The following is an 18,765-nucleotide window of genomic DNA, read 5'->3' as shown; positions in this document are numbered from 1 at the left end:
AAAATTGAAAAAAGAATAAATGTTTAGGGAACAGAGCAATGGCTCAGTGGTTAGTGTACTTCCTGTTCTTCCTGGGATGTGGGTTTAATCCCCAGGACCTACATGGAGGCTTACAACCATCCATACCTCCAACTCCAGGGGGTCTGATGCCTCGTACAGGCAGGCAAGCATGCATAGATGTAACATAAAAACAACAATTTTAAAGAAAGAATTATCAGTCTGTGCCTCATGGTTGTTGCTGGACAGGTCTGTGGATATGATGAGGTTCAGAGCCATTTACTTCTCTAGTCACCCTCAAAATGGAGCCGAATGGAGCTTGTAAAATGCAGTTGCGCAGGACCAAGCACAGCCTGAAAGCCACTGTTTTCACACAGTAGGGAATAAATAGCTCAGAACAGGGCTCAGCACAATTTGTTTGGCTCTTACTTCCTAACTGAAGCAATGTCCAAAGTCTACTTAATGGCAATGTACACTGTGATGATTTTTAAATCCTTACTAAAGTTCAAAAGACAGATTTTTCCATATGGCTCCTACTAACAAAACTGACTTATTAGCACAGCAGGAGATGGATACATTTATGTTAACTGATCCTCAGATGAGTTCTGACTAAGTAGGATACATTTATATTAACTGATCCTCAGTTGAGTTCTGACTAACTAGGGTTTGGGGGAAGGGCTACACTCACAGGACTGGTTTTAAAGCAGTCTCTCCAAACAGCAATGGCTAAGACATGGCTTTAACTGACCTTAGATTCTTTTGCTTGACACAGACAAAGAGAAAGGGCTTCATTTCTCTATGTACTTTATATTTTATGAAGTAACTTTTTTGACTCTTGGCACCACAGACATCTTAGCATTAAAAAGGAATGTTCCTTCACATTTGAGGCAATCCTGCGTCAGCCACCAGCATGGTAGGGTAACAACAGATGTGAGCTACAGTCTAGGAATCTTCATGGGATTATAAAAGGGGGCCAATTGAGACTGGGAAATAAGATGGGACTGTGGAGAAGTTCACCCTTCTGTCTGCTGCCCTGCCCCTCAGCTCTAGGAAATAGACGGACTTGTGGGTGAGAGAGCCATGTGGGACAACACTGAGGCAGGATGGCGCTTAGTCATTAGGAACCTCCGAACCAAGGCAAGCGTTGCAACACGAATCAACTCAGAACACTGCTAGACTCAAGGTCAGAAGAGCCTCAGGAGCTGTCTCCCACTCCTTCTTTGCTTACTGCGGGCCACCCACGTGGGTGAGTTCTTAGGAGTGTGGTGTTGGCATGAACTCTTGGACCCAGGCTGTTAGAACATGGGGTTTCAATTTCAAGCTACTCACTAAGTACTTCTTGCTCTGTGCTAAGGAGTTACCATGATTTCTGAAACCAATCAGGTGGGAAGAGTCACAGCTCCACACTGCTGACTAGAGAAGTCTGAGCGTTTCTTTCCAGAGACTCCCACTAGATGAAGCTGGAATTAGTTGGGGGTGTGGGGAGTGGTGAAGGGTTTCTCTATGTGGACCAGGCTGACCTTGAACTCACAGAGATCTGCCTGCCTTTGCAGAGATTAAGATGTGTGATACTAGGGCTGGAGAGGTGGCTCATCGATTAAAAGCACTGATTGCTCTTCCAGAGGTCCTGAGTTCAATTCCCAGCAACCACATGGTGGCTAACAACCCTCTGTAACGGGATCTGATGCACTCGATCTGGTGTGTCAGAAGACAGTGACAGTGTACTCACATAAACAAATAAATAAGTAAATAAATAAATAAATAAATATTTAAGAAAAAAAAAAAAAGACGTGCTACCACACAGGCTCAAGTCTGGGATTCTTAATTTCAGTGCAGAAAAGAATTTCAGGATGAGTTGTTGTGAAGCAAGCTAGAGTTTACAAAGAAGAGATTTTCGGGCTGGTGAGATGGCTCAGTGGGTAAGAGCACCAACTGCTCTTCTGAAGGTCCTAAGTTCAAATGCCCAGCAACCACATGGTGGCTCACAACCACCCATATATGAGATCTGACGCCCTCTTCTGGTGTGTCGGAAGACAGCTACAGTGTACTTATTTATAATAATAAATGAATCTGCCGGGCAGTGGTGGCACATGCCTTTAATCGCAGCACTTGGGAGGCAGAGGCAGGCAGATTTCTGAGTTCGAGGCCAGCCTGGTCTACAGAGTGAGTTCCAGGACAGCCAGGGCTATACAGAGAAACCCTGTCTCAGAAAAAAACAAAAACAAAAAAAATTAAAAAAACAAAGAAGAGATTTTCTTTATACACAGACATCAATAGAAAGGTCCTCTTGGACAGGACAATAGACAACCAAGTGTGGGTGTGGGCTTCTCAGGAACTGTAGTTAAGTGGCTCAGCCACAACTGCATGTTGATTTTAGAAGCTTTAGAATTCCATTGGTGGAAGTTTTTCTAAGGGCCCCTTCCTTACACACACACACACACACACACACACATCCTTTTTAGTAAATATGACTATAGAGTGAGTCATAAGATGTCTTGGATATGATTACAGTCTGATGAGGTAAATCCTGGATTACAAAGGTTATTCAAGAGAGATAAGATGTCTTTCACTAAATAGAGTTTCTCATGGGAAAACTAGAAAACTGTGAGGGAAAGGTTGTATTTTCTTAATCCCCATTCTAACATTCTTTGTGTGTGTGTGTGTGTGTGTGACAAAACAACCTTACAGCACTTACTATTATACAATAACAAAAGGGTCACCAAAACAATATGAATAAACCACCACCTGCAGGCAAGATACTTCAGCAGGTAAAGGTGCTTAACTGAGGACCTGAGTCAGATCCCTGGAACCCACCTCGTGGAAGGAGAGAACTGCCGCAGGTGGTTGGCCACAAAGGAGATGGGGCACAGTGACCCTCCCATAAATATACTTATATACAAAATATAAAAGTAAATAAGACAATTAGGTAATTAAGCAAATGCATTCGATAGAATAAAATAAAACAAGAACTAATATTCAAAGTTGGGAAATAGTGGTGATAGCTGGATAATAGTGTGAATATAATTAACGTCAATTTTATATGTAAAATGGATATATATTTTTCCCCACACTTACGAAAAGAGTTCGAGTGTGTGTGAAGAAAACCAAGGCTCTAACACTTTGTCAAACCAGTCAAACCTCGGTTCTCACGCCCACTCCAGTTTGATCCCAGCTCCTTTCCTTTCCTTTCCTCACCTCCTCGCTCCTCCACCTCAGTTTCTCCGTTAGTAAAGAACGGGGTGGTTGCGAAGAGGACCTTTGGGGCTTCGTGGAGTACAGTTTCCGGAGTGTGCAAAGATCAAAGTGGCGTCCTCAAGCCACGCTCCGATCGCCACAGGCGCTATCACCAGCGTGGCGCGGTCTTTAGGTTCGGGGTCCGGCGCTGAGAACCCAGAGCTCGGGCGCCGCGCGCGTGCGCAGTGGTCTCGGGCGGCCCCAGGGCTGCGGGAGGCGGCGGAAGGGGTGCGCGTGGACTCTGCTGACCGTTGTCCCCTCCGCCAGGGCCCAGGGACAGCTCCCTCGCCGCCTCCTCTCCCCCACCCCCCCTCCCCGGCTCAGGTCACATCTGCACAACACTGCCGGGGAGGGGGAGGAGCCCTCCAGCGCGGAACCCAGGCTCTTCACTCGGCCCGCCCTTAAGGGGCGTGGGAGGGCGGGGCCGCGGACTTCGGACTCCAGCCCCCGACGCTCCTCTTTCCCTGACGCCCTCAGCCATCCCCAGCCTTGAGGGAGCCATGTCCGCGCTACTGGGGCTCCGGCCGGAGGTGCAGGACACCTGCATCTCGCTGGGGCTAATGCTGTTGGTCGTGCTGTTCATGGGGCTGGCTCGCGTGATCGCCCGGCAACAGCTGCACAGGCCCATGGTCCACGCCTTCGTCCTGGAGTTTCTAGCCACCTTCCAGCTCTGCTGCTGCACCCACGAGCTCCAACTGCTGAGCGAGCAGGACTCCACGCATCCCACCTGGACACTGACACTGATCTACTTCTTTTCCTTGGTGCATGGCCTGACCCTGGTGGGCACAGCTAGCAACCCATGCGGCGTGATGATGCAGATGATTCTGGGGGGTATGTCCCCCGAGTCGGGTGCCGTGAGGTTGTTGGCTCAGCTGGTTAGCGCCCTGTGCAGCAGGTACTGCATAAGCGTCCTGTGGAACCTGAGTCTGACCAAGTACCATTACGACGAGAGGATCTTAGCTTGCAGGGATCCCATCCACACCGACATGTCCAAAGCGATCATCATAGAGGCCATCTGCTCTTTTATTTTCCACAGCGCTCTACTGCACTTCCAGGAGGTCCGAACCAAGCTTCGCATCCACCTGCTGGCTGCACTCATCACCTTTTTGGCCTATGCAGGTTTGTTATTCCTACCAAACACTTGGCAGTCCCAAGCCAAGACCAGTGGTTCTAAGTTCTTTACCCATACATTTGAACAACCCCATCGCCTCTAATGTGATACAAATGCCTGCACCCTACCTTGAGCCATTTATTATTCTAACCGCCTTGCAGCCAGTGCCTAGCTGTTGGAGTCAACATACAGATCTTCATTCAGTGCTGTTTTGAACACCCAGAGAAAGCAGACACTCCGGTGCCGAAACTAAGATCGTGGTAGATTACTGCCAAGGGCTTAAATAGCCCACAAAGGGATTGTTTTAATGTTAGAAAGGCAGCTTATCAGTTACGGCTCTCATGCCAAGGTGGTATAGATTGCTTCTGACACTCTCACTGAGAAACGATCCCATCTAAAGTTCCTTCGAGCTTAAAGTGCATGATTGCTTAGTAGTTGATCGTGGGGAGTAGCAATTCTGTAGCTGCATTCACTTCTTACTTTTTTCTTACTTGTCATATTTCCTTATGTTGAGTTGCACGTGAACGTTTAATTAGATTCTCATGAAAGTTGTGTTTCAAGTTTAAAATGTTCTTAAAGATGCCCTTTAAAAACAAATAATTCTAGTTGGGTGTGGTGGCACACACTTGTAGTCCCATCACTCAGGAAGCAGAGGAGGAGGATAATGTTAAATTCTAGGTCAGACAGTACTAAATACTGAAACCCGGTCTAAGGAAAACAAAACAAAAACCAGAAGACAAAAAACCTCCAGAAGTCTTATTTACTTATTTACTTCCACAAAGCTTAGCTGCAGTAAGAATTCAAAAATTGTTTAATGATAAAATGTACCTTTTAAAGAGTGTGCCATTTAAAATAATGAAATACTTCTACTGGGGTAATAGTGGAATTACAAAAAATGTCTTAGAGGCATGAATATAAATAAAGGAAACATAGTAAGAGTCTTATAACTTCTTGTACTTGTTAAAAGAGAAATCGAGTAAAGTAGCTCAGTGGAAAAGAGCCTGCCTAGCACTACTAGGTTCTGGGCTCGAGCCTGCATACAATAAACAAAATTCCTTGAAACATAGTAGATATATACTTCAAGTGTATGTTTGACTTTCTGGGGTAACATGAAAGGCTTTACAAGTTTCCCTTCTTTGAATCTCGTATTTTTTTTTTTTTTTAGTAGACACACAGGAAAATACATTGTGTGGGGTTAGAGAAGTGGACACGTGCATATTCGAGGGGGCCAGTGAGAGTTTGAGCTAGAGCAGAAACTCTGCTGTGCATGAGCAGCTATGCCCCACTATAGTTCTGTTCTTGCCAATTAAACCAGCAAAGAGATGTGCAGGTGACTCGTGTGGGAAATACTAGCACTGGAGAGGTAGAGGCAGGAGGAATAAGGTCTTCTACTACTACTGACTCGCTTTGGGCCAGCCTGGGCTACATGAGACCTAGTCTTTAAAAACAAACACACAAAAAATAAAAATCTGAGATAGGGTTTTTTTGTTGTTGTCGCTTTTGTTTTTTGCAAGACAGGGTTTCTCTGTGTAGCTCTGGCTGTCCTGGAACTCACTCTGTAGACCAGGCTGGCCTCGAACTCAGAAATCTGCCTGCCTCTGCCTCCCAAGTGCTGGGATTAAAGGCGTGCCTGAGATAGTTTTACAATTAAAAAAAAAAGTTAGCCAGGCGGTGGTGGCACACGCCTTTAATCCCAGCACTTGGGAGGCAGAGGCAGGCAGATTTCTGAGTTCGAGGCCAGCCTGGTCTACAGAGTGAGTTTCAGGACAGCCAGAGCTACACAGAGAACACTGTCTAAAAAAAAAAAAAAGTTAAGGACACCTCCATCCTTCTCACCCTTGAATCCTCCTCACCTCCTGCTTCTGTTGCCTCTGTTGATGGTTGTGAAGTTGGTGTTCTTCCTGTACTTTTATACTTTTAGCACCAAGTTATGGTCCATAAATAATGTATTTACTATTAACTATTCCTGGGATGGGGATGTAGTTCAAAGATAGAACACTTGCCTTTATGCACATGGCCCTTGGCTCTTGTGAGGGGTAAAAACGTCTTTCAAAAGAGAAGCAATGGAGAAGGACTCTAGAATGTCAGTTTCAGGGTCTGAAGCTCTGCCACTTCCTTGACGTTCGAATACTCAGCGGTAAAGCAATCTTTGATGCAGAGGCTCTCCACAATCTGTTTTCAAATCCCTGGAGTTTAAAAACTATACCCATTCTGGTGCAGACATCAGCATCTAACTGCTCTGGGAAGGAGCCGAAGGAGTGTCAGAGTTTAAAGTTCTCCCAGGCAATCCCATTATGAAACCGGTTTGGAACAACACTCCAGAGTGGACCTGCTTGGTCCTGCTCAGCAGCCACTGGCTCCAGGTGCCTATTTAGATTTAAGTTAAACTTCAGTACTTCAGGGGGTAGGCACATTCCTCCATTACTTCATCCCGTTACTCATCACTGTGCTGGAGCTGGTGGCTCCTGTGTTGAACAGAGCTGGAGACTACAGAGATAGAACCAAATACACATTGGTTATAAAGCTACATGAATTCACAATCTGTGACATATGCATTCTTCACTATCTTTCTGCCAATGTAAAGGAGATAAGAGTACGCCCTAGGTACCTGTTATAGACCAAGTGATTTTGCTAAGAAATTCATGGGTTATTTTATTTCTCACAGTTATTCAGGCATGAGCACATTATTCTTCCCATTTTAAGTAAAGCAGGTGGCACTCGGAACGAAGTGACCTGCCTCAGGCTGCAGATCAGCTAGGCTGGAACCATGGCTCACACATGGCTGAGGATCAGTTAACAATGGAATTATCAGCATTTCTGTACGTGCTCCTTAACGTACACACAATTACAGGCTGCTTAGCTATAAAAGGGAGTAAAGTTTGGACAAACGCTACATGGATGAACATAATGTTAAGCAAAAGAAGCCCGGCTTAAAAAAGCAAAAACAAAAACAAATATTGTGTGATATAAATAGGATGAAAAAGAAGACTGGGGAGGCTGGGCAGTGGTGGTGCATGCCTTTAATCCCAGCACTTGGGAGGCGGAGGCAGGCGGAATTCTGAGTTCAAGGCCAGCCTGGTCTACAGAGTGAGTTTCAGGACAGCCAGGGCTACACAGAGAAACCCTGTCTTGAAGAAAAAAAAAAAAGAGAGAGAGAAAGAGAGAAGATACTGGGGAAACTTTTACGGGCTGGACCACTTTTGGGTAAAGATGGTGCTGATGGCCAGGCAGTGCTGTGAATACAAAGAATAGCAAATGGCATGCGTGATGATATGTGTGTATGAAAATGTAAAGCTTTTAATTATGACATGATCCTGTTGCAAACAAACCCTTAAACTCTGGATTAAACAGGTCTCTAATGTTAAGACCTTACAGAGACATCACTTTGTTCCTGTGTATTGTGAAACCCCTCGAGGAGGACGTGGAACAGGTTTGGGGTCCTTTCTGTCTTGAGTGTGTAGCCTGAGAACCTACCTTGGAAATGGCCACACGTGGACTTACCATTCCTATCACTTTACTGATAATAAGTCATGACTGTTCCAAAGAGAATGGACTGCCTTGGACTGCTAGAATGTCTGATAAGGATCTGAGCAACAGAGCTACAGGCTCATAGGATTGTGTATTCACTGCTTAGCACCCCATTTTTATGGTTGGAAACTAAGCCTATGGCTGAGTACATACTAAACACATGTTGTGCCCAGCACTGAATGTTCATATGTAAGCAGAGGCCACTGATACGATACCAATTATAGACAAATTAGCTTTCCTAATAAACGGAAGCTCTGTAGCTAAGCAGAGTTATGAACTTTTTGTTTTTTTTAAGATGGAGTCTTCTCTTGCTTTGTCACTACTGAGGCTTTCAAACTCCACTGATCCTTCCAAGCTTCTAAGAAAGTTAACATTTATTTGTGTATGTGTATGTGGGGTGTGGGGGGGTGGTTGACAGCACATATGTAAGGGTCTGAGGACAACTTTAGAGAGTCAAATATCCCCTTCCACCATGTGGGTCCCTTGGATTGAACTCAAGTTGTCAAGCAAATGGCTTGAGCTTCGGAGCCCTCTTGCTGGCACCACCTCTGCTTCCTGAACAGCTGGGATTCCAGGCATGTAATACTGGGCCTGGGATTGTTGAGCTATGAGCTATTAATGAAGACTGTAAGCAAATCTTGCTTAATTTGGGTTTTGGGAGAATTTCTTCAACAATCAAGGTGCATTCATTTTCTATGCATAATTAGATATTTTAAAATATTATTTTAGGCTGGGCGGTGGTGGCGCACGCCTTTAATCCCAGCACTTGGGAGGCAGAGGCAGGCGGATTTCTGAGTTCGAGGCCAGCCTGGTCTCCAGAGTGAGTTCCAGGACAGCCAGGGCTATACAGAGAAACCCTGTCTCGAAAAAAAAAAAAAAAAAAAAAAAATATTATTTTAAACATGTAAGTTGTCTTTATTGTAATGTTTCTCATGTGTAGAATTTTAAATTACACCTGTCTATGACAAAATGTCTGTGTCCACCTACAAACGATAAGCTATGAGTAGAGATCAGGCATGCTTTCCAGAATCTATAAACTAGGACTCAGCACAGCAACACCCATACCAAGTAAGAAGCAAGACTATTAGACAAGTCTCTCCCTCCCCCTTCTCTCCCTCCTCCAGTAAATAGTCTGGAGAAACTCAAGTATTTGTTTACTTCATCCCCTTACTCCATTTGGGTTTTTAGTCTCCTTCCAGCCACTATTGTAGGTGAGATTATTTGTCCAAAGAAAAATGAACTAAGAGCATTGCACATGGTCTCATTTAAAATATGAAACGGGGGCTACAGAGATGGCTCAGTGTTAAGAGCACTAGCTGCTCTTCCAGAGGTCCTGAGCTCAATTCCCAGCAACCACAGGGTGGCTACAACCATCTATAATATGATCTGATGTCCTCTTCTGGCATGCAGTGTACATGCAGATAGAGCACTTTAAAGTAAAAAACTAAAAGAGGAAATGGATACAATCACTAATTTACAAATAAAAATTAGTTTCAGGACCGGCGAGGTGGCTCAGTGGGTAAAGTCAATTGCCACCAAGCCTTATGACCTAAATTTGATCCCTGGGACCCACCTGGTGGAAGGAGACCTGAGTCCTAAAGTGTCCTCTGACCACCACATCCCCTCACCAAATAAACATGTGATCAAACAAACCAACAACCAAAAACTTAAACAAAGGTCCCAAACCCTTTTGCTATCCCAGTGTAATTTGGCGTTAGGAGGCCAGATTGAGTCGGGCTGTACCCTTAGATATTTAATCGAGTCCTCCATTTCCTTATCTTTAAGATGGACAGCACCATATCTCAATGGGTACAAGGAACTGTGTTTCAAACTTGCAGTTTCTTCATGATGTAAAGCAATTGGGGAAATGTGCTTTTGTCCTTATTCCTCTGCCCTGCAGTTCCCCACAGATCCCCTGTATAACGAGGCCATTTTTGCAGGATTGCTAACCACACTCCATCTCCTGTAGCCACAGTGCAGCCTGATGACAGCCCAACACAGCCGGCGGCACTCTGCGGAGGAATCCCCTCCTGGGGGAATCCATACCTCAGACAGCCCAGCATCCTTGCCTTCTCAGGGAGAGCTGGACTATGCTGGCTTCAAAGGCATGCAGCACGTCAGGCATTACTTCTTGAATTTTTAAGCTTTGCTTAAGTCTTACACCTGCTTAGGCAAATGGTAAATTACACCATTTGTGAAATGAAGCTTAGAGGGCCACAGAGTGAATGCGAGCACCCGAGCAGGACTGTCTCTGGGGAAGGCCACATCTGTTCTAAGATTGTGCCCTGCCCTCTTCCTATAGGATTGTCGAAAATCAGAAGAAACACATCGATTTTGCTTCATTCTGTCTTTCATTTATTTAGTGAATGCATAAGTAATAGCTTATGAAACTGGACCTAATAATTGTGTTCATGTAAACATAAAAAAGCACCACATCCATTCTCCATATTCTTTCTCATGGTAGTTGCTTACTGTTTATCTTGCAGATTTATGTTCATAAAAAATTCTCTAATTTCTTCAATATAGTGCATGCTATTCCAAATAAGCTTGTATACAACCTCTCTGGACATTTAGACTTCCTAGTTCCTTGCTATAAACTATAAACTATAAACATTATCTGTGTCTACTTGCACATGAATATCACTGTTATTCCAGGTTACCTGTTCTCAGCTGGGAACATCTGGTGAGATTTAAGGCTTTTTTGATAGTTACAAAGTTGGCAAGGGACAGGGCTGCCAGTATCTAGTGGGTAGAGACCAAAGATGTCACTAAATGTCCTATAGTACACAGGACAGCCTCTAACAACAAAGGATTATACAGTAAAACAGCAAAATGCCCAGTTTGGTTTTTTAACACATAAGCCACACCTGGTATGGATTACTGTTTTAGTTATTATAGCTGTTGGTATGCAACCCATCTCCAAGCTCTAAGAGTAGTCATAACTACTTATCATTTCCCATGATTCTTTGTGCTTTCTACCCAGTTGCTTAATGATTTGTGTGCACACATGCACGGGAAGTGGGGGAGGGAGGAAGGGAGGGAGAGTAGTGCATGTGTGTGGGGTGCACTGTGTTGGAGGTGCACGTGGAGGTACATGTGTGAGAATCCCAGAGGATGTTGAATGTACTCCTTCATTTTTGGATGACATGGGCAAACCCTTTGAGATCACTTGTGTAGCTGCTTTGTTTCAGCTGGGGTCAAAAGACAAGAACTCTGGCTCATACCTGGCTGCCAGTGCTTGTCATCTGATACCTGGAGCACCCTGGTCCCTCTCCATGTGGCCTCTCATTCTCCAGCAGCTTAGACTACTACTTACTGCTTCAGGACATTGTTCCAAGAGAGTATTAAGTGAGGATTCCACGTGACACCAGTTGAGAATTCTGCATTCAGAACTCAGCATGACCTCTGACCTCTGCTGCTCTTTGCCAATTTAAGTCACAGAGCCAAACCAGATTTGAGAGACATCATGGTTCCATAGCAGTTCCCACAGGGCTCTGAAGAGCACCATGCTGAGATGGTTAGAGGATAAGGGAAGTGAACAAGCTTGAGTTTTAGGATATAACAGACTTCATGATGTTGGACATCTTCATAAGCCATGGCCTACGGCATGAGGGCTGTGGTTCAGGCCATTCCTAATAACTGTCTAGGGCACTTGTATGATCATAGGTCATAACATTGCAAAGATCTGGAAGTCTTTATCTTTCTGCCCTTGGTGTTTAGTACAAGGGAACTTGATTTACTTTTTGCTTTTGCGGAAACGGAAATGACCAGCTGCCAATCAGTTTTCTTGAATGGGCAGCCAAGTCTATCATTAGGTTTAACATTCCAAAAAGACTGTTCAAGACTAAAGTATGTTCTCATATGACACCGTTTATTTCTGCTGTGGCATGAGCAGTAACTGTGCTGTCAAACTGGAATGTTAGGGAAAACAGCCATCAATGAGTTTGGTCTCATGCTCAATAGCTTCCTCAACATCGCTCTGTTTCTCTCAGCCTAGGAAATCTCACTAGGTAAATCCTAGGAGAAGCTCTTACTTCCCAACTCTAGTTTACTGTTTTACCAAGACAGTTAACATGCTACAGAAGTCTATGTCAGCATCAGACTCTATGTGAGTGAAGAAGCTTCCCTTGGGAAGAACAGAAATGTCACTGTCTTGAGGTACGTCCTGGGTATTTGTAAACACACTGCCACAACTCATCCAGCCTTCCTTTCTTTGTGAGCTGTGTGGTCAGACCCATAAACCCTTAAGCTAGGTTACGCTGGAACATGAATCCACCGTTGGGCTTCGTGCAGTCAATTCCTAATGCTTTTTATTTCTGTGCACGTGCATCCATGTATGTGCGTGAAGAAGGCAGAGAATGCTGAGTGCTTTGATCCCTTCAGACAGGGGTTTACACTGAATCCGAAGAGAACCATTCTGGCTAGCTGGCTGGCCATCGAGCTTCCTGGGTCCACCTGTCTCCACCCCAACTCGTGCAGTTCTGAGCTCAGGTAGCCATAGCCATCCGGGGGATCTAAACTCAGGTCTTCATACTCCAACAGCATCAGCAGCACTCTGGTCCTACAGGCTATCTCCCCAGCCCTCATTTCTTGTCTAACTGCTCTTTTGAGTTCTGTCATTCGGTTGCTTCTTAGAGACTCTGCTAAGCAGGGACCCAATGGTAATGTGTTTTTGTCTATTTCACTTTCCATTTTTAATACAAAGGTGTGTGTGCACTCAAGGGTCCTGGCCACTGTGCTCATGGCTAGCTGTGTGGGTTGTCTTGCTTTCTTTGTAACCAGTCTCTGCCTTGTCTTTGTTCACAGGAGGGAGTCTCACTGGAGCGCTGTTTAACCCAGCACTGGCACTTTCACTGCATTTCCCGTGCTTTGATGAACTATTCTCTAAATTTTTTGTAGTATACTGGCTTGCTCCTTCTGTAGGTAAGCATATTTCATGTACTACATCTGAAAGGTTAGGGCATTTAAAAACCTAATTTATGTGTAGAGTATTCTGCATGCATGAGTGTACACTGTATGTGTGCCTAGTGCCCCTGGATACCTTGGGGCTGTTTTACAGATGGGTGTGAGCTGCCATGTGGGTGCTGGGAATAGAAACCAATTTCTCTGAAGAGCAACCAGTGCTCTTAACGGACAACCCCCCAAATTAGATTATAAAATATTTAAAAATATGACACACAAGAATTTCACTATGTCAATTTCTAAAGCCAGAAAAGATATAAAACAGGAAAAAAAACTTGGTTAAAATGCTTAATAGCATTTTAATTTTGAGCAGTGTCCTTTGAAGCTGTGTGTGCACGGGTGCTTTTGCCTCTGTGCGCACATGTGGAGGCTAGAGGGTGATTTTTATGTCTGTCTGTCACCCTCTATTTTGAAGAAAGGGTCTTTCACTGAACCTGGAACTCTCCTGTTTTAGTTAAGACTGGCTGGCCAGCAAGCTCCAGTTTCATCTCTACCCCACTTCCAAGTGCTGGGGTTACAAGGCATATGCTGCCATGCCTGACTTTTCCAAGGGTGCCAGGGACCAAATTCAGGTCTTCATGCTTATACAGCAAGCACTCATCAATGAGCCAATTCCCCAGCTCCTGATGCTGTTTGAATCAGGGCTACAGGTACAGCTTAGTGCCTGTCTGATAGGTGAGGGCAGTGAAAGGTAACTACTGACATTCACAAAAATCTTTTAGCTGGGCCTGGTGTGCAGCCTGAAATTCTAGTTACTCAGGAAGCCGAGGCAGGAGGATTACAAGCATAAGGCCTGCCTGCTTAGGCTACAAAGCAATCTTAAGTCCAGCCTGGACAACTTACTGAGTCCAGTATATGAGTCTACAAGCATAAAGTTAAAAGGGGCAAAGGAATGGGGATGCAGCTCAGTGGTAGGAAACTTACCTAGCATTCACAAATTCTTGGGTTCTCTTTCTAGCACCAAAATCATCACTACATAGTGAATTCAGACTAGCCTATGGTATGTAAGACTTACCTTAAAATAATAAAATCAATTATCAATTTTTTTTTTGCTAAATAATTTCTCCTATAAATGTGTGAGTCCCAAACCACATGTTATTTAATCATTAGGTTGCTTTTCCTATTTGTCAGAGAGCATCCTGAGCAACAACCCTGTAGTCAATATAGCCTCTAAATGACTCCCAAGTCCCATTCCTATTAATGCAATCTAGATCAGGATGGGGATGTGGCCCACTAAGTGCTTGCTTAGTATGCATGTTGCTGGAGGTTTCATCCCTAGTATCAGAAAAACAAAAGTTCTGTTTTTAAAGAAAGATCAGGTAACTATAATGATGACGTACTTTATATAATATCAGCATTTATGTTACCAGCATTTCTTGCTTTTATTTAGTTGTTGGCTAAATAAAAACAGGCAAAACATCTATACAATAAAAATAATTTATGAAAATTGAGAAAAGAATGAAGATTTAGGTTTGAAGGTGTTACTCGGTAGTAGCAGCTTGTCTAGTGTGCACAGAGCCTGAACTTGAGTCACAGCATTGCAAAAGTAACATATAAGTGAAGCACTATTAATATACACTTTTTTATTTTTACTATTCCATATCTAAAGACTTAAGCACTGGTTCTAGGTATTTTATGTGACACATCTGTAAAAACCACTATGGTGGGACTCATGAAGAAAGAGCAAGAGCCCGACGTGTGTTTGAACACGCTGGGTGAGCAGGCCAATAGAGCTCTCAAGGTTTCCTCCCTCAGAGCCTCCTGCTCTCAAGAGATTTTTTTCCTCTCCTTAATCTCTGTTTGCTCTACTCTAAAACAACAAAAACTCCAAAATGCTGTGAGCTCCTGCCTCCCAAGTGGCATGGAAGAAGCCCTGCCACTTTACAGAGCAAATGACTCAAGCCCAAGTTTGTCAGTGGCATTTGAATCAGAGGTGTCTGCCCCTATCCTTACTGAGTGAAATCCGAGAAGCAATCTTAATTTATACCCACGTAGCCATTCTCGCTTTCCCTACAGGCTTTGGGTTTACTTTCCTGTATTTTGTCTTTTAGGTGTGCTGTTGATGATCCTCATGTTCAGTTTTTTCCTTCCATGGCTGCATAACAACCAGATGACTAATAAAAAAGAATAACTACCCCCAAAGACGCAAACGAAGTCACAGGACAGTCAAGCTGGATGTGACAACCTGAGCACCTTTCAAACTGGATTCGTCCTGTTTCAGCTTCCTTTGTGGAAGGTGTCTTAACATTTTCACTACCTGGACTTAAAATTACTGTGAAAATGAGGCAGCCTGTATTTCTCAGTTAAGATTTGCTCTCGAGTGATGTATTAAATGCTGCTAGAAAAGGCTCATTCATTAAACCTCTATAAATTCCAAGTCATTAGTAACTGTGATGAAAAGAACAAGAGAAAATAAAGTGAGGCGGGGCACTGACTGGGCAGGACCCAAGAAATTCTGTATCAAGGTTGCCTCTGAAGGAGGTGGGCTTCAGAGCTTCGAGGGGCTCACTCACAAGCTCCATAAGGTGCTTTCCAGCCACAGCTTAGTAGTGACACGAGCAGTGGTGGCTTGTTTTGGGAAATACCTTTTTATCTACTCATCTTCATCAGGTTTCCCACTGGTTCGACACGGGGTCTTCCTTGTAGTCTGGCTGGCCACGAATGGGCAGGGATCCTTTGCCTCTGCCTCCCAAATGCTGGGATGTGCCACCACAACCCAGGGCTTTCTGCTGTTTTTATTTTGGAGTAAAGACACTTACAATGTAGTGCAGGCTGCTCTTGAACTCACATCTTCCAAGTGCTGGGAATGTTCCAACCCAACCACCTCAGTCTGCCTAGATTTTAAATATATTCTAATACCTAAAATATTTAAGCAGACCATTTCAGTCCAACTGTCTTAATACATACACAGCCAAGATCTGGTCTTTTCATGTTCCCAACTGCACGCCACAGCCACCTGGAGAAGCAGGTAGGTGTTCTGTGTTCTTTACTTTTGTAATGATACACTGAAATGCTCAGGAACAGCTAATGACATAGTGAGGAAATGGATTCTTACCTCCATTTTACAAGATGAGATGCCAAGCCCAGGTGTGCTTTGTGACTCTCCCCAACACCAGGGGCAAACGCACGCTTTACACTTCTATGTCAGCAGCAAAATTTCTTCTCAGTTATCAGTGACTGAAGAAAAGATTCAACTCTCTGGATTAAAATTTAAAACTCAGTATTTTCTCTTTTTCTTCTTTGTGCACGTGTATATACAGGGCCCAAGGAGGCCACAGCAGGGCACGGGGTCCCCTGTAGCTGGAGTTACAGGTGATCATAAGCTGCATGTGGGTACTGGGAACCAAACTTAGATCTGCTGGCAGAGCAGCGAGTTCCCCTAACCACTGCGAGTCCTCATTAGTACTTTTTGAAGCTTAAAATGCCTTTTCTCTACTGCAAGCCTTACTGAAGTCCAAAGTCTACTTTTAATGTTACTTCATTATTTTGTGTGTAAAATGTGTAGGTGTGTGCATGATACAGCACACAGATGGAGACCAGAGGACACCTCCACAGAGCCGCTTCTCTGTCTTTATATGGGTTCTGGCGATGGAATTCTGTTGCCAGGATTGTGTTGCAATGCCTTACTCCTGCTAGGCCATCTTAAAGTCTAATTTCGAAAAATCCAGGCCACAATTCTGGTTTTTACAAGGGAGGGAGGGGGGAAGAGAGATGAGTAAAAATGAACACTCAGCAGCTAAGCTGCTAGTAACATCCACTGTGTGGGGATGAGCTCGCAGTCAGGTGATCAGAAGCTCTGCTGTATACGATGTTATCTAATAGTACTTAAGTGTGAGGCTTCAGATTTGTGACCTGATGCGCTCTCGAAGCCCTCCCCTACGGATGTGCTTCCTCTAGAAGTGTGTACCCCTACACCTGCCTCCAAATAAAATCTTTTTTTTAAAAAAAAGTTCTTAACAAGAGGACTCAAAGGCTTGACAACGTAGATAACTGCTGATAGCTGATGGTCTGCTTTTAAGAGAAGTCAGGCCTGCCTGTACTTAAAACAAAAGCCACTTTAAAAAAAAATTTTACTTGTTATTACACATAAGTACACTGTAGCTGTCTTCAGATGCACCAGAAGAGGGCGTCAGACCTCATTACAGGTGGTTTGAGCCACCATGTGGTTGCTGGGATTTGAACTCAGGACCTTCAGAAGAGCAGTCAGTGCTCTTACCCACTGAGCTATCTTGCCAGCCCCCCAAAAGCCACTTTCACATTCATTTTTACACAAAAACTCAGTTTCAGCTTCTTCAAACTTGAGGCCACAATTCTATCCTCGAAACACTACCAAATAATGACTGTTCCTTTAAACAACCCCTTACCTTCCAAAACGAAGCTGAGTTTTCTCCAGTTCCATGGCTTCTGACAGAACACAACTACTACTCACTTCACTAACCTGCATGCTTCACGGCTTGACGGAAGAGGGGCGGCTGTCACTGCCCACTCTCTCAACTCTTGCAGTGACTCTACTGTTTGCCCTGCATCCCTCTCAGGGTGGCACTTTCTTCCCTTCTCACCTGTCCTCACTGCTGCTTGTTGCTTGTGTTCTTCTGAGATTACTACTATTTTTTTAAGATTATATTTTGGGAAAGGGTGAGGAGGTGCAGGCACCTGGAGAAGCATGTCACCAGGGTGGGCTATGGGTACATAACCTAACCCTGCTTCTGTTTTGCTCTGGTGCATCTGTGGTTAAAGATATAATCTGTCAGTTTTTGTTCCTGCCACCGTGTCTGCCACTTGTCATGATGGACGCTCATCCTTCTGGAACCGTTAAGCCAAAATAAACAACTCTTTCCTCCAGTAAAGAGAGAAATGTAATGTGTATGTGTATGTATGTGAACATATGCCACATGTGCAGGCACCTATGGGCCACAAGAAGCCTGGTGAATCCCCTGAAAGAGCAGTATGTGCACTAACCATTGAACCACCTCTCCCAACCCTTTAAGATCTTAGTCTCTACCTCTTTGCAGAGCAAACTCAAGTTGTGTCTTGGTAACTGAAACCCACAAAGGATCCTTCCAGTGTCTTGGCCTCTGAGTTCCTTGGCTGTCTCTTCTGATAGCTGTGTCTTTTGTTCTGCCCAAGTTCCACCTTAACTACAAGCTTGTCATTAAGTAAACAAAATAAAAATCTATGCACTCAAATAATCTAACTTTTTTTCTTCTTTCTTTTTTTTCAAGACAGGGTTTCTCTGTGTAGCCCTGGCTGTCCTCGAACTCAGAAATCTGCCTGTCTCTGCCTCCCAAGTGCTAGGATTAAAGGCATGCATCACCACTGCCTGGCCTAACCTCCATTTCTAACCTTCTTCCAGCACCCTTACTAGTCAGCCACTAGACTTGATGAGTCCTCAATGATCTCAAGTACTCTCTTCTACTTACAGAGCTTAAGTCATTTGGACAATCCTCTATCATACTAACACACACAGTAACTACAACCAAATTAAATGCAACTGTGCTTATTCTATTTGCAACAGAACACAATGCCTACCCATCCATACTCATACATATTTTAGCTTCACAGCTGTAGGAATGTACATTTCTTTCTCATAAACCAGCATCTACAAATAGCTCCTGTGTGAACTAGACAGGGCCAGTATGCTTCCACTACAAAGGCAGAAAGGACTAGATGACTTCTGGGTTTTGCAACTTATACATACACATAAGGCCAGCCAACATAGTCTTGAATGTGGTGAACTCAGGCAGGGCAATAGTTAAGAAACGAGTCTAGGGGCTGGTGAGATGGCTCAGCGGGTAAGAGCACACTGACTGCTCTTCCGAAAGTCATGAGTTCAAATCCCAGCAACACATGGTGGCTCACAACCACCCATAATGAGATCTGATGCCCTCTTCTGGTATGTCTAAGGACAGCTACAGTGTACTTATAATAAATAC

General features: G+C 44.2%; 1 protein-coding gene across 1 annotated transcript; it reads left to right on the top strand.

The window, feature by feature from the left end:
- The first annotated feature begins 3,442 nt into the window (after positions 1 to 3,442).
- On the top strand, positions 3,443 to 15,209 carry Aqp11 (aquaporin 11). The gene is made up of 3 exons (XM_031387430.1): positions 3,443 to 4,350; positions 12,677 to 12,793; positions 14,884 to 15,209. Exons 1-3 carry the CDS (start codon positions 3,732 to 3,734, stop codon positions 14,961 to 14,963), a joined length of 816 nt encoding a protein of 271 aa, XP_031243290.1. The 5' UTR covers positions 3,443 to 3,731; the 3' UTR covers positions 14,964 to 15,209.
- The last annotated feature ends 3,556 nt before the right edge of the window (positions 15,210 to 18,765 follow it).

This window comes from Mastomys coucha, unplaced genomic scaffold (genome assembly GCF_008632895.1).
Source record: "Mastomys coucha isolate ucsf_1 unplaced genomic scaffold, UCSF_Mcou_1 pScaffold21, whole genome shotgun sequence".
In the NCBI taxonomy this organism is placed as follows: Eukaryota; Metazoa; Chordata; class Mammalia; order Rodentia; family Muridae; genus Mastomys; species Mastomys coucha.
The sequence above is the reverse complement of the archived record's forward strand: the minus strand, read 5'-3'. Positions and strand labels throughout refer to the sequence as shown.